The sequence below is a fragment of the Cetorhinus maximus genome, chromosome X (assembly GCF_964194155.1).
Source record: "Cetorhinus maximus chromosome X, sCetMax3.hap1.1, whole genome shotgun sequence".
Taxonomy (NCBI): domain Eukaryota; kingdom Metazoa; phylum Chordata; class Chondrichthyes; order Lamniformes; family Cetorhinidae; genus Cetorhinus; species Cetorhinus maximus.
In genome coordinates this window covers 13,526,854-13,542,024 of record NC_135917.1, presented here as the reverse complement: position 1 = coordinate 13,542,024, position 15,171 = coordinate 13,526,854, and the positions used below count along the sequence as shown (strand labels likewise).

At 45.3% G+C, this 15,171-nt stretch overlaps 1 protein-coding gene across 3 annotated transcripts in view; it reads right to left on the bottom strand.

The window, feature by feature from the left end:
- The window catches only part of csad (cysteine sulfinic acid decarboxylase), a 119,187-nt gene that overhangs the window by 59,169 nt on the left and 44,847 nt on the right, over positions 1-15,171 (bottom strand). For all 3 annotated transcript variants that reach the window (XM_078534524.1, XM_078534523.1, XM_078534525.1), the window contains exons 7-9: positions 7,630-7,709; positions 3,059-3,113; positions 2,008-2,124 (exon numbers count right to left, since the gene is read on the bottom strand). In XM_078534524.1, the coding sequence (XP_078390650.1) occupies positions 2,008-2,124; positions 3,059-3,113; positions 7,630-7,709 (252 nt within the window). The remainder of the gene's footprint in view (positions 1-2,007; positions 2,125-3,058; positions 3,114-7,629; positions 7,710-15,171) is intronic.

The window sequence follows — 15,171 nt, the reverse complement described above, 5'->3', positions numbered from 1 at the left end:
CTGCTTCATCAATAACCTTCCTTCCATCATAAGATCAGAAGTGGGAATGTTCTGTACCATTTGAGACTCCTCAGATACTGAAGCAGTATCCAGTATTGTGTCCAAATGCAGCAAGACCTGAACAATATCCAGACTTGGGCTGCCAAGTGGCAAGTAATATTCGTGCTACACAAGTGTCAGGCAATGACCATCTCCAACAAGAGAGAATCTAATCGTTACCCCTCGACATTCAATGGCATTACCATCACTGAATCCCTCACTATCAACATCCTGGGGGTTACTATTGACCAGAAACTGAACTGGACCATCAAAATAGATATTGTGGCTACAAGAGCAGGTCAGAAGCTGGGAATTCTGCAGCAAGTAACTCACCTCCCGACTCCCCAAAAGCCTATCCACCATCCACAAGGCACAAGTCAGGAGTGTGATGGAATACTCCCTACTTGCCTGGATGAGTGCAGCTCCCACAACACTCAAAGAAGCTCCACACCATCCAGGACAAAGCAGCCCACTTGATTGGCACCACATCCACCACCTTCAACATTCACACCCTCCACCACTGACACACAGTGGCAGCAATGTGTACCATCTTCAGGGTGCACTGCAGCAACAAGACTCCTTCGACAGCACCTTCCAAACCCACGACCGCTACCACCTAAAAGGACAGGGGCAGCAGACAGATGGGAACACCACCACCTGGAAGTTCCCCTCCAAGTCACTCACCATCCTGACTTGGAACTATTATCGCTATTCCTTCACTGTCACTGGGTCAAAATCCTGGAACTCCCTCCCTAACAGCACTCCACAGGGAGTGCAACTCAAGAAGGCAGCTCCGCCTCAAGGGGCAATTAGGGATGGGCAATAAATGCTGGCCTAGCCAGTGATGCTCACATCCCATTAAAGGAATGAAAAAAGTTTTGGTGACGACAACACATTTAGGTCACAAAAGACTTGAAATTGCATATAAAATGGCTTACTCTAGCTTACAAGCACTGATATAGTCTCTAATTAGATACCTATGCCTTTAAGTAAACCTTTTATGAAATAGACCCAAATGAAACTTAACATGGAGCATGATAAGGCAATTAGCTTTGGAAAGTCAGTGGACCTCAAGTTTAACCAGTCCGGACATTATTGCATCTCCCAAACAAAACCGCATGTCTCTTGCGAAACTTTGCCAAGTTTCTCAGTGTGTTAGACATGGATGAATGGCGTCAGGTGATAAGAATGAGAACGAGGGGGAAAAAAAGGCATATTGTCTAAAAGTTGCACGGACGATTTGCTCACCCTACTTCGCAAAGGTTAAAAATCCTGCTAAAAGATGCAGGTATGGGTGAAGAAAATGTATACAAGGCTAATAGAAGAGATTAATGAAAGTGTGAGGTTGGTAAGAAGTACTGGAGGATGCCGCCATCTCTTATTGTGGGCTTTCCATTGGCATGTGACTTTAATGAGGTGGTTGCCATGGATCTAAAGGTATGGATCGAGGACAGAAATATAAGGGGAATTACTACAGCATCCTCACACAGAAGAGGTTAACTGGCAGCACTGGCCACAAGGTTCGGTTGGGGGAATGTTTATAAATTTACAAAGCTTTTAAAATTTGTGCTTTATCTATAGCAGCCAATTATTCTTGTACTGGGCAAACCAGCCAGTTAACTGTTAATATCTGTCACATCCCTAACTACCATATCCTACATTAGATGCCAATGATGCATGAGCCCTGCTTGTGCCCAGTGTTACTCAGAAGCAAAATAAATAATACATCATCCTGGCATCTGCCTCTCATTGGAGTATACCCATCAATTCCCCTTCCCTCGCCCAGTTTACACTGTTACCAGCCAGCAGAAATTGGTCCAAGACCCCTGAAGAAATACAGCTGACCAATATCAGGTCGGTCATATAAGGAACATGACTGTTCACAATCCATTCAAACATTCCACAGGTTAAGGCGATTCAGACACTAGCTATAATCATCGGCTCCCTGCCTTTGATCATCCCACTTACATCAACATGAAGCCAGATTCCATAATTTTCGCAGATATCCGCAATTTCAGGCAGGGGATCAAACGCTCCGAAGACAGTTGTGCCAGAGGTAGCACTCACCAGGAATGGAAGCACACCCTGAAACCAGAATAGAACACCATTGGTATGCTGTACCTCTTTTATATTGCAGAATTGCCTCCATGTAGAGGTGGCTTGTGAGGCCGATGGGTCCCCTGCCACTGTTGTGTGCCCCACTTACACTACTGGGTGGATTTCACAATACCATCAACAGAGAAACAGCTGCACACCAGATGATCTGCTACATACATGGAGCAGGTCACACACCATCCTGACTTGGAAATATATCGCCGTTCCTTCACTGTCGCTGGGTCAAAATCCTGGAACTCCCTCCCTAACAGCACCGTGGGTGTACCTACACCACACGGACTGCAGCAGTTCAAGAAGGCAGCTCATCACCACCACAAAGACAAATATGGATGGGCAAAAATGCTGGTCTAGCCAGCGACACCCACATCCCATGAAAATAATTTTTAAAATGTCATGATTCACTATTGGGAGAGGGTCCTTACTGACCATCGATGCAAACATTACACTGCTAGACTCAGCACTCAACCTGCCTGGGCCATTCATGCACAGCAAGCTTCCACTGGACATCAGGAAACATGGATTGTACACAAGAGGATTAAAAATACTTCTGGAAAGGGACTTAGTTTAATTGTTCCACTGAGAGAAATGGGAGAGGATTCAACTACTCAAAACTCAGCATAGCTTTGCTGGTGTCTTCCTCTTTACCATCCTACAGTGGCACAGCATACCATACTCCCCCAGTCTGCGCCAATCTCAGTCAAAGCAGACATGGGGTTGTAACCAGTGGCTTCAATGCTCCTGGGCTGGGGAAGGAAAGCCCTCTCGGTTCACACAGTGGGGTGAGGTAACTGTGACAGAATGATGTTTGGAACCCCGATGCTGGGAAAGAATGGGGAGGGGAGAGATCAGAAAACAGCACACACAAACAGACCAGCATTGTCCATTTAACACAAGTGGGACCTACCTTGGACTTTGCTGCAGAAATTTGATTTTCCAGTTCTTTTGGAATCATCCTCCCCCTGTTCAATGTTAAAATAAACATTATTTCAAGCATGATACAGGTTCCCCAGTGATGGAGGAACACACACCAGGATAAAGCAGAAATGGAGAGTATTCAAGGAAGTGTGTCCAGATACAAACTAGACATATTCCTTTGATGGGAAATGGTAGAACATCCAAAGCTAATGTGCCATGGATGACAAAGGAAACAAAAGTTGGAATAAGACAGATAAAGGAGGCTTGGCACAAATGCCATGAGCAAAATTCAGTGAATCATCAGGAAGATTCTGGAAAGTGAAAATGGGAGGCAAAGAGCAGTTGTGAGAAAAAAAATCTAGCAGACAACATTAAATTGAACATAAACACACAAAGTGTAAGCAGTTAGCTAGGGAAAAAGCTGGGCCTTTTAAGAACACAAAGGGAAATATTCATGTTGTGACAGGACATAGCTAAAGTGTTCAATGAGTACTTCCTGTCTGTCTTCACAAAGGAAGCCGATGATGTGACGGTTACGTTAAAAAAGAGCAAAGTCACAGAGAGGATGATAAATAGAGAAGACCCACTAAAAATATCAGCATTACTAAAAGTTGGTAAACCACCATGCTTCCTAGGTTACCGTAAAAAGGAAATGTGGAAATTGCAAAGACATTAGTCTTGATTTTTCAGTCCTCAATGGATACAGGATTAGTGCTGAAGGATTGGTAATGTTACACCGCTATTCAAGGAAGGGGAGAGGGATAAACCAGGGAACTTCAGGCCAGTTAGCCTAATTTAGGTGGAGAGTTATTGAAACAATAACCAGGGCAAAATAAATTTAATTTACAAGGTTTTTGTTTTTATTTCTTTATTCATTCATGGGATGTGGGTGTCGCTGGCTAGGCCAGCATTTATTGCCCATCTCCAATTCACCTTGTTCAGAGGGCAGTTAAGAGTCAACCACGTTGCTGTGGGTCTAGAGACACATTGTAGGCCAGACCAGGTAAGGATGGCAGATTTCCTTCTCTAAAGGACATTAGTGAACCAGATGTGTTTTTGTGGTCATCATTAGGCTTTTAATCCAGTTTTTTATTGAATTCAAAATTCCACCATCTGCCGTGGTGGGATTCGAACCCAGGTCCCCAGAGCATTACCTGGGCCTCTGGATTACTAGTCCAGTGACAATACCCCCCCTATGGGTAAATGAAGAGGAGCCTGGATTCTTTAAAGGCAAATTGTGTCGATTGAATTGTTTTGATGAGGTAACAGAGAAGGTTAATCAAGGTGGCGTAGATATTGTTTATATGGACTTTCAGAAGGCATATAGCAAACTGCCACACAGGAAGCTTGTTAAAAAATATGGATGCCCGTGGAAATTAAGAGAAAGTGGCAGTTTTGTCTTGGTAAGATTTTTTAACCACATTATCAAGTTATGCATTACTTGGGTTTCTAAATTGAAAAGTGTAAAAGCACAGGGAGCATGCTAGAACTTTATAAATTGGCTCAGTGACTGGAAGCAAAAATGTGGTGGTAAATGAATGTTCCTCAAGGGTCAGTCTTTGGATCATTACTCTAGACCTGGGTGTAGGGAGCAGTGTTATAAAGTTTTCACAAAACTTGGCAAAGTAGTAGATAGTGAGAAGAACAGTTATAGGTTTTAGGAGGCCAGACAGGATGGTGAAACAGGCAGAAGATGGAGTTCGGTGTGGGGAAGTGTGAAGTGATACATTGTGGGAGGACTAAGATGGAAAGACAGTACAATTCTGAAAATTATAGTTGGACAGGGAGATCTTGGTGTCCATTACGTAAATCCTTAAAAGGTAGCAGAGCAAGGTGATAAGGTGGTTTAAGAAGCTGGAAACACAAACAGGTCTGGCAGCATCTGTGGAGAGAGAAACCGTTACCATTTCATGTCAATGACTGTTATGAAAGGTCACCAACCTGGTGATTCGACCATTTTATGTTTAGATTTCAGTTTTGAAACATCTGCAGTTTTGCTTTGGGATTAAAAATAGCTTTTTATTTATAAATCCAAGTAACCCATTAAATAGGATGTAAAAGCAAAGAGATCATGCTGGAACTTAACATTTATAAATTTATAAAGGTTTTCAAGATGAGGGTTTTTGATAGGTCAGTAACCAGAGGTTATAGGTTATAATATCACATGACCTCGAGGGGAGGCAAGGAGAGATCTTTTCCGCTCACAGCATTACCAGGATCTGGAATGTTCAAGCTGAAAATGTGGTAGGAGCTGATTCTGTACATGGTTTTAAAAAGGGGAATTAGACAGTTACCGGAGGATGAGAGACTGACCAGGTTATGGACAAAAAGCAAGGGGGGGGGTGGGGGTGGTGCTTGTAGTTAAGGGAATGTATGACTGTTCTTTCAAAGAGCCAGCTCAGGCACAATGGGCCGAATGGTCTCCTTCTGTGCTGCAAGCTCCACGATTCTAAAATCTCAGCCAACAAACCTTCCTTTGCGTGTCACCATTTCCGGTCACTTTTTGGGTTAACATTTAACATTAAAAGTATCCCATTCCATGCTTTGCCATTTCCTCGAGACAGTTGCTGGAGGTGTCAGCCATGGCTCAGTGAATAGCACACATGGCTTCCAGCCAGAAGGGTTCATTGGGTTTAAGTCCTCCACCAGAGACCCGAGTCTAGGCTGACATTCCAGTGCAGTACTGTCGGAGGTTCCATCTTTCAGACGGGACATTAAACCTCGGTCCCAAACGTCCTCTTCGGTGGATGTACAGAACCAATGGCACTTTTTCAAAGAAGATCAAGGGAGAAAAGAAAAAGACTTGCATTTATATAGCACCTTTCACGTCCACCAGATGCCCCTCAGCATTTTACAGCCAATGAAGTGCTTTTGACATGTTGTCACTATTATAATGTCGGAAACCTGGCAGCCAATTTGTGCACAGCAAAGGCCCACAAACAGCAATCTGATAATGAGCAGACAATAGATTTGTGATGTTGATTGAGGGATAAGTATTGACTAGGACACCAGGGATAACTCCCTTGCTCCAATAGTGCCATGGGATCTTATTTACGTGCACACTCGAGAGGTCAGACGGGGCTTCAGCTTAATGTCTCACCCGAAAGCTGGCACGGCTGACAATGCTGCACCCTCTCAGTACTGCACTGGAGTGTCAGCTTGGATTTTTATGCTCAACTCCTGGAGTGAGAGATTTGAACCAGTGACCTTCTGACTCAGGGGCAAATATACTACCAACTTGCGATCTCCCCAGTGTCCTGGCATGAAATCACAGAGATCCATATATACTCCCCAGATGACAGCAGAAGATGTCCTAACAAACTCTACCACCAGGAATTGGGAATGGGCAGCGATAGCAATAATTTGAGATGACTTCAAATGTGCTGTTGTAGCCCAGCAGCTTCTCCCAATTCTGAATGGTACAAACGACCAACCTTAAAGCTCAGAGCTTGAGACACATCTCCACAAAAAGCAGTTGGGACATTGTGCAGGAGAACACCAAGGCTGAAGAGAATGGGATGAAAGAAATAATTGTTAAGCACCACCCAAGTGCTGGTTTTAAAACCCTGTAAATTGTATGGAGGAAGGAGTGAAGATGGAGGGCGCTCGACAGTTTGAGATCCTGGGGGAGAAATTAATTAGAGGAGATAGTTTCTCTTTGACCAAGCTGTTAAGTCACTGCAAAAACTGAACTGGACTAGCCATATACTGTGGAATCCTGCAACGAGTAACTCACCTCCTGACTCCCCAAAGCCTGTCCACCATCTACAAGGCACAAGTCAGGAGTGTGATGGAATATTCCCCACTTGCCTGGATGAGTGCAGCTCCAACAACACTCAAGAAGCTCGACACCATCCAGGACAAAGCAGCCCCGCTTGATTGGCACCCCATCCACAAACATTCACTCCCTCCACCACCGACACACAGTAGCAGCAGTGTGTACCATCTACAAGATGCACTGCAGCAACTCACCAAGGCTCCTTAGACAGCACCTTCCAAATCCACAACCACTACCATCTAGAAGGACAAGGGCAGCAGATAGATGGGAATACCACCACCTGGAAGTTCCCCTCCAAGCAACACACCATCCTGACTTGGAAATATATCGCCGTTCTTTCACTGTCACTTCCAAAATCCTGGAACTCCCTTCCTAACAGCACTGTGGGTGTACCTACACCACATGGACTGCAGCGGTTCAAGAAGGCAGCTCACCACCACCTTCTCAAGGGCAATTAGGGATGGGCAATAAAAATGCTGGCCTAGCCAGTGATGCCCACATCGCATAAATTATTTTAAAAACTGATCCCAATATCTCCTCGGCCCCAGTGTGATTACACCCCTGTGAAATGCCTTGGGACTTCTCATTCTGTGAAAGGTGCAGGTTCTTGTTTCAATACTGCAATGGAGGGAGAGGGAGACCATGGAAAGTGGGAGGCCTGAATCCTCAGAATACTTGCAGTTTCCCCTGTTGAGGGACAGTTAGAAGCTAACACCTGACCAGTGCTAGCACACTTTGTACACACATACACACACACACACACACACACAGTGCTAACTCACCTTTCATCTGCTTTTACCACATAAACATTGTCTGTGCCCAGCCCCTGGAATGCAGCTCCTTTAGTCATGGAATAATGGCACTGTGGATAAGCAAAGAATAGTTAGTTATTTTATGCAGCGTTCAGCACGATGGTATATAAAGGTCTTCTAAAGGCATATTAACAGTAAAAAGGTTGTCAGAGGAGGGCTGAGGCCGATTAGCGAGCAAAATGGAGAACTATTGGCGGAGGAAGACAACATGGCTGAAGTATTGAAACGGTTACTTTGTATCGGTGTTTACAGAGGATAAGAGCTATGGCCGAAGCTATGGTAAATAAGGAGACTGTTGGGATACGGGATGAAATAAAAATAAAAGAGGAGGTACTAGGAAGACTGGCTGTGCTTAATGTGGCTAAAATCTTATGTTTATATAGTGCATTTAATGTAATAAAACATCCCAAGGAGCTTCACAGGAACATTATAAAACAAAGTATGACTGAACTACATAAAGGCATTAGGTAAGATAAAGAAAAAAATTTGGTCAGAGGTAGGTTTTAAGGAGTATCTTAGTGAGGTAGAGAGGCGGAGAGGGGTAGGGAGGGAATTCCAGGGCCTGGGGCCCAGGCAGCTGAAGGCACGGCCACCAATGGTGGGAATTAAAATCGGGGATGCTCCAGAGGTCAGAATTAGAGGAGCGCAGAGATCTCAGAGGGGTGCGGGGGCTGGAGGAGATTACAGAGATAGGGAGGGGTGAGACCATGGAGGGATTTGAAAACAAGGATGAGAATTTTAAAATCAATGCTTTGCTTAACCAAGAGCCAAATATAGGTTGTTAAGTTTCAGGAGGGAATTTCAGGATTGTCTGGTCCAGACAGCTGAAAGTTCAGTAAATTAAAAGCGTAGGGCTAATTTCAGTGTTGGGTTGAGTTGTCAGCTTTTTGCCAATTTTCCTGGTTGGCTTTTAGGGATTTTATGGTTTTCTCTACCTGCTGTTGAGGCACTAAACTCTGCTCAAAACAAGTGAGGGAGATAGCAGCACATGACAAGGGTCAGTCTTTAAATTGAGAAGGCCAAGTAAAAGGTCAGAGTGTGGAGCACAGAGTATTGTAAAAGGAGTGCTTATTAACAAAGTGCTAAAGTCAGGAATTTGGTGCAAGTGGGAATTCAGTGCAGAGAGGGAAGGTGTTGTTACCTTTTATACAAACTCCAGTAGCTGGTGAATGTTCAGTTGTCTCTCAACTACTGTAACTTACTATTAATTACTTACTACTCAAGTAACAAATCAAATGAATAAAATAAGTAATGGTTGATGGGCAGGGTAATAATGGCAGGGTTGAATTTTGCATGGGATGTGGGCATCATTGGCAAGGCCAGCATTTATTGCCCATCCCTAATTGCCCCTTGAACTGAGTGGCTTGCACAGCCATTTCAGAGGGGCAGTTAAGAGTCAACCACATTGCTGTAGGTCTGGAGTCACATGTAGGCCAGACCAGTTAAGGACGGCAGATTTCCTTCCCTAAAGGGGCATTAGTGACCCAGATGGGTTTTTATGACAATCAATGATAGTTTCACAGTCACCATCACTGAGACTCACTTTCAACTCCAGATTTATTCACTGAATTTAAATACCCCCAGCTGCTGTGGTGGGATTTGAACCCATGTCCCCAGAGCATTAGCCTGGGGCTCTGGGTTACTAGTCCAGCGACATTACCACTAGACCACCACATCACCAGAACTGCACATGTGGAAGTTTGTGAAGAGCATGGCAATCCCAACAACTATATCCACAGGAAGGGTCTGCAGCTCAAAGAGCTTTGGCTCAGATTTGCTGAGCTGAAATCGAAGCTGCAGACGTTGTGGGGCATCGGGCCGCTACATGGACATTTGTTCCTGGAGGCAGTCACACCCCTTAGGTTAAGTCTTTAGAGTTAATCAATGGTCAGGGCGTATTTGACTACAAGTCAGGTATGGGGATCCAGCATGTAGTGATAGGGGAGTCTCAGCCCTTGACTTTAACCAATAGGCACAAGGTGCTTGCTACCTGTTTGGGGGGAGAGCAAGGATTGCAGGGTGCTTGGACAAACTGAACAAAGCACCATGGTGCAAGAGGCCATTCATGTGGAGGGAGTGAAAAGGAATGTGGTCAGGGGGACAGATACTATTCTCTGCAATGGCAATCAGGAGCTCTAAAGGTTGTTTTGCCTGCCCAGTGCCAGGGACGCCTCTTCACGGCTGGAGACGGAGTGGAAGGGGGAGGGCTCAGTTGTCATTCATGGGATGTGGGAGTTGCTGGCTAGGCCAGCATTTATTGCCCATCCCTAGTTGCCCCTTGAGAAGGTGGTGGTGAGCTGCCTTCTTGAACCGCTGCAGTCCATGTGGTGTAGGTACACCCACAGTGCTGTTAGGGAGGGAGTTCCAGGATTTTGACCCAGTGACAGTGAAGGAACGGCGATATATTTCCAAGTCAGGATGGTGAGTGACTTGGAGGGGAACTTCCAGGTGGTGGTGTTCCCATGTGTCTGCTTCCCTTCTCCTTCTAGATAGCAGAGGTCGTGGGTTTGGAAGGTGCTGTATGAGGAACCTTGGTGAATTCCTGCAGTGCATCTTGTAGATGGTACACACTGCTGCTACTGTACGTTGGTGGTGGAGGGAGTGAATGTTTGTGGATGTGGTGCCAATCAATCGGGGCTGCTTTGTCCTGGATGGTGTCGAGTTTCATGTGCTGTTGGAGCTGTACTCATCCAGGCAAGTGCCTTGTAGATGGTGGACAGGCTTTGGGGAGTCAGGAGGTGAGTTACTCGCTGCAGGATTCCCAGCCTCTGACCTGCTCTTGTAGCCACAGTATTTATATGGCTAATCCAGTTCAGTTTCTGGTCAATGGTAACCCCCAGGATGTTGATAGTGGGGGATTCAGTGATGGTAATGCCATTGAATTATTGAGGGGTGATGGTTGGATTCTCTCTTGCTGGAGATGGTCATTGCCTTGTGTGGCGCAAATGTTATTTGCCATTTTTCAGCCCAAACCTGGATATTGTCCAGGTCTTGCTGCATTTGGACATGGACTGCTTCAGTACCTGGGGAGTCGTGAATGGTACTGAACATTGTGCAATTATCAGCGAACATCCCCACTTCTGACCTTATGATGGAAGGAAGGTCATTGATGAAGCAGCTGAAGATGGTTGGGCCGAGGACACTACCCTGAGGAACTCCTGCAGTGATGTCCTGGAACTGAGATGATTGACCTCCAACAACCACAACCATCTTCTTTTGTGCTAGGTATGACTCCAACCAGTGGAGAGTTTTCCCCCTGATTCCCATTGACTCCAGTTTTACTAGGGCTCTTTGATGCCACACTCGGTCAAATGCGGCCTTAATGTCAAGGGCAGTCACTCTCACCTCATCTTGAGAGTTCAGCTCTTTTGTCCATGTTTGAACCAAGGCTGTAATGAGATTAGGAGCTGAGTGACCCTGGCAGAACCCAAACTGAGTGCCAGTGAGCAGGTTATTGCTAAGCAAGCAGGTTAATAAGCTCATTTAGATCTGAGATGAGGAGAAATTTCTTCACTCAGAGGTCTGTGAATCTTTGGAATTCTCTACCCCAGAGGGTTGTGCATGCTCCATCGTTGAATATATTTAAGGCTGGGATAGACAGATTTCTGGTCTCTCAGGGAATCAAAGGACATGGAGAGGGGCAGGAAAAAGTGGAGTTAGTGTAGAAGATCAGCCATGGTCATATTGAATGGCAAAGCAGGCTCAAGGGGTTGTATGGTGTTCTTACGTTCAGCTCACGGTGCAAGATACAATGAGAATAAAAGAAATAGGGGTCAAATCAAGCAATAGTGATGAAGTGACACCAAGTGTGTGCTTTAAAACCTCATTAATACAATAGGAAAGATAAGAGAGGCAAGGGATCCCTGGCGGAGGATGACTACAGTTGACCCCAACGAGAAGTCTGGAGGTTCAAAGGATCACTTACCATGAGAATAACAGAAAAATTGCTAGAAAGAGGTTGAATATTCAAAATGAAAGAGAGACCATTCCTCAGGGAGCAAGCTTTTCCCTTTTCTTCCTGTCCACGAGTGAATGGCTAAGTGAAGCCTCTTCAAGAGGTGGAACAGGACAGGCTTAGGTTTCATACCGAGCGCAAAGAGCCTTTAAAAGGGGAAACAAAACTTCTTTGAGGCAGAGGAGAGGCAATCATTATGCCAGAGGTCGCAGGAGATAGACCATAAGACCATAAGACATAGGAGCAGAAATTAGGCCATTCGGCCCATCGAGTCTGCTCCGCCATTCAATCATGGCTGATAAGTTTCTCAACCCCATTCTCCTGCCTTCTCCTCGTAACCTTTGATCCCCTTACCAATCAAGATCCTATCTATCTCGGTCTTAAATACACGCAATGACCTGGCCTCCACAGCCTTCTGTGGCAATGAATTCCATAGATTCACCACTCTCTGGCTAAAGAAGTTTCTCCTCCTCTCTGTTCTAAAAGGTCTTCCTTTTACTCTGAGGCTGTTCCCTCGGGTCCTAGTCTCTCCTACTAATGGAAACATCTTCCCCACGTCCACTCTATCCAGGTCTTTCAGTATTCTGTAAGTTTCAATCAGATCCCCCCATATCCTTCTAAACTCCATTGAGTATAGACCCAGAGTCCTCAAACGTTCCTCATATGTTAAGCCTTTCATTCCTGGGATCATTCTCGTGAACCTCCTTTGGACCCTCACCAGGGCCAGCACATCCTTCCTGAGATACGGGGCCCAAAATTGCTCACAATATTCTAAATGTGGTCTGACCAAAGCCTTATAAAGCCTCAGCAGCACATCCCTGCTTTTATATTCTAGTCCTCTCGAAATAAATGCCAACATTGCATTTGCCTTCCTAACTACCGACTCAACCTGCAAGTTAACCTTAAGAGAATCCTGGACTAGGACTCCCAAGTCCCTTTGCACTCCAGATTTCTGAATTCTCTCCCCATTTAGAAAATAGTCTATGCCTCTATTCTTCCTACCAAAGTGCATGACCTCACACTTCCCCACATTGTATTCCACCTGCTACTTCTTTGCCCATTCTCCTGACCTGTCCAAATCCTTCTGCAGCCTCCCCGCCTCCTCAATACTACCGGTCCCTCCACCTATCTTTGTATCATCTGCAAACTTAGCCAGAATGCCCTCAGTTCCTTCATCTAGATCATTAATGTATAAAGTGAAAAGTTGTGGTCCCAACACTGACCCCTGCGGAACTCCACTAGTCACTGGCTGCCATCCTGAGAAGGACCCCCTTATCCCCACTCTCTGCCTCCTGCCAGACAGCCGATCTTCTATCCATGCTAGTACCTTGCCTCTAACACCATGGGCTCTTATCTTACTGAGCAGCCTCCTGTGCGGCACCTTGTCAAAGGCCTTCTGGAAGTCCAAGTAGATAACATCCATTGGCTCTCCTTTGTCTAACCTACTCATTACCTCTTCAAAGAATTCTAACAGATTTGTCAGGCATGACCTCCCCTTGATGAAACCATGCTGACTTTGCCCTATTTTACCATGCACTTCCAAGTATTCTGAAATCTCATCCTTAATAATGGACTCTAAAATCTTACCAACGACCGAGGTCAGGCTAATCGGCCTGTAATTTCCCATCTTTTGCCTCACTCCCTTCTTAAACAGGGGGGTTACATTAGCGATTTTCCAGTCCTCTGGGACCCTCCCTGACTCCAGTGATTCCTGAAAGATCACCACTAACGCCTCCACTATCTCTTCAGCTATCTCCTTCAGAACTCTGGGGTGTAATCCATCTGGTCCAGGTGATTTATCCACCTTCAGACCTTTCAATTTTCCTAGCACCTTCTCCTTGGTAATGGCCACCATACTCACCTCTGCCCCTCGACTCTCTTGAACTTTGGGGATGTTTCTCGTGTCTTCCACTGTGAAGACTGACGCAAAGTACCTATTCAGTTCCTCCACCATTTCTTTGTTCCCCACTACTACTTCTCCAGCATCATTTTCCAGCGGCCCAATGTCCACTTTTGCCTCTCTCTTACCCTTTATATATCTAAAAAAAATCTTCCAATCTTCTTTTATATTACTGGCTAGTTTACCCTTATATTTAATCTTCTCCCTCCTTATTTCTTTTTTAGTTGTCCTCTGTTGGTCTTTGTAGGCTTCCCAATCCCCTGGTTTCCCACTGCTCTTTGCCACATTGTATGCTTTCTCTTTAGCTTTTATACTGTCCCTAACTTCCATTGTCAGCCATGATTGCCTCGTCCTCCCTTTAGTATGCTTCTTCTTCCTAGGGATGAATTTTTGCTGTGTCTCCCAAATTACTCCCAGAAACTCCTGCCATTGCTGTTCCACTGTCTTTCCTGCTAGGCTCATCTCCCAGTCAATTCTGGCCAGCTCCTCCCTCATGCCTCTGTAGTTGCCTTTATTCAACTGTAATACCGTTACATCTGATTCCAGCTTTTTCCTCTCAAATTGCAGGGTAAATTCTATCATATTATGGTCACTTCCTCCTAAGGGTTCCTTCACCTTAAGCTCCCTTATCAAATCTGCCTCATTACACATCACTAAATCTAGAATTGCCTGCTCCCTAGTGGGCTCCACCACAAGCTGCTCCAAAAAGCCATCTCGTAGACATTCCACAAATTCCTTTTCTTGGGATCCACTACCAACCTGATTTTCCCAGTCTACCTGCATATTGAAATCCCCCATGATCATTGTAACCTTGCCTTTCTTACACGCCTTTTCTATCTCCTAGTGTATCTTGTGCCCCACATCCTGACTACTGTTCGGAGGCCTGTACATAACTCCCCTAATGGTTTTTTTACCTTTGCGGTTCCTCAACTCTACCCACACAGATTCTACATCATCTGACCCTACGTCGTTTCTTGCTATCGATTTAATTTCATTTCTTACTAACAAAGCAACCCCACCTCCTCTGCCAACCTGCCTATCTTTTCGATAGGATGTATTTCCTTGGATACTTAGCTCCCAGTCCTGATCCCCTTGCAGCCATGTCTCCATGATGCCCACCACATCATCCCTGCCAATTTCAATCTGCGCCACAAGCTCATTTACCTTATTTTGATTACTGCGTGCATAGACAGTCCAAGAATGTTGATTATTGGAGCAGGTCTAAGGGGAGGCAAAGTCTGCGAAAAGCATGGAGAAAACAGTTTTCCCCACCCTCCCCCACCCCTGCCTCCCCCCTCCCAATCGCTCAAAGGCAAGTCTTTCAGGAGGAGCACAAGGGAGATTAAAAAGGAAAGTGAGGGCAGGGGGTCTGGAGAAGGAAGTGGACACAACAGTGATTAAGGAGCTAGCATGGAGATTGGAGAAGTGCAGAATATAACATGGGGAAAGCAAGGTGGTTGCAGTCTTGGGTATCTTGGAGGCCATTGTGCACCGTGAATGTTTTGATCATTTGTGACATTGATGGACAAAAGGAGGAATCAACAGACTGGGGCTTTGTTTGCGAGAAACAAAGAGATTCATAATAGGAAGATACAGGCATTGGGTTATGTCTCACCCATTCATGGCACTGATCAAGATGTCTGGCTCATGGACTAGA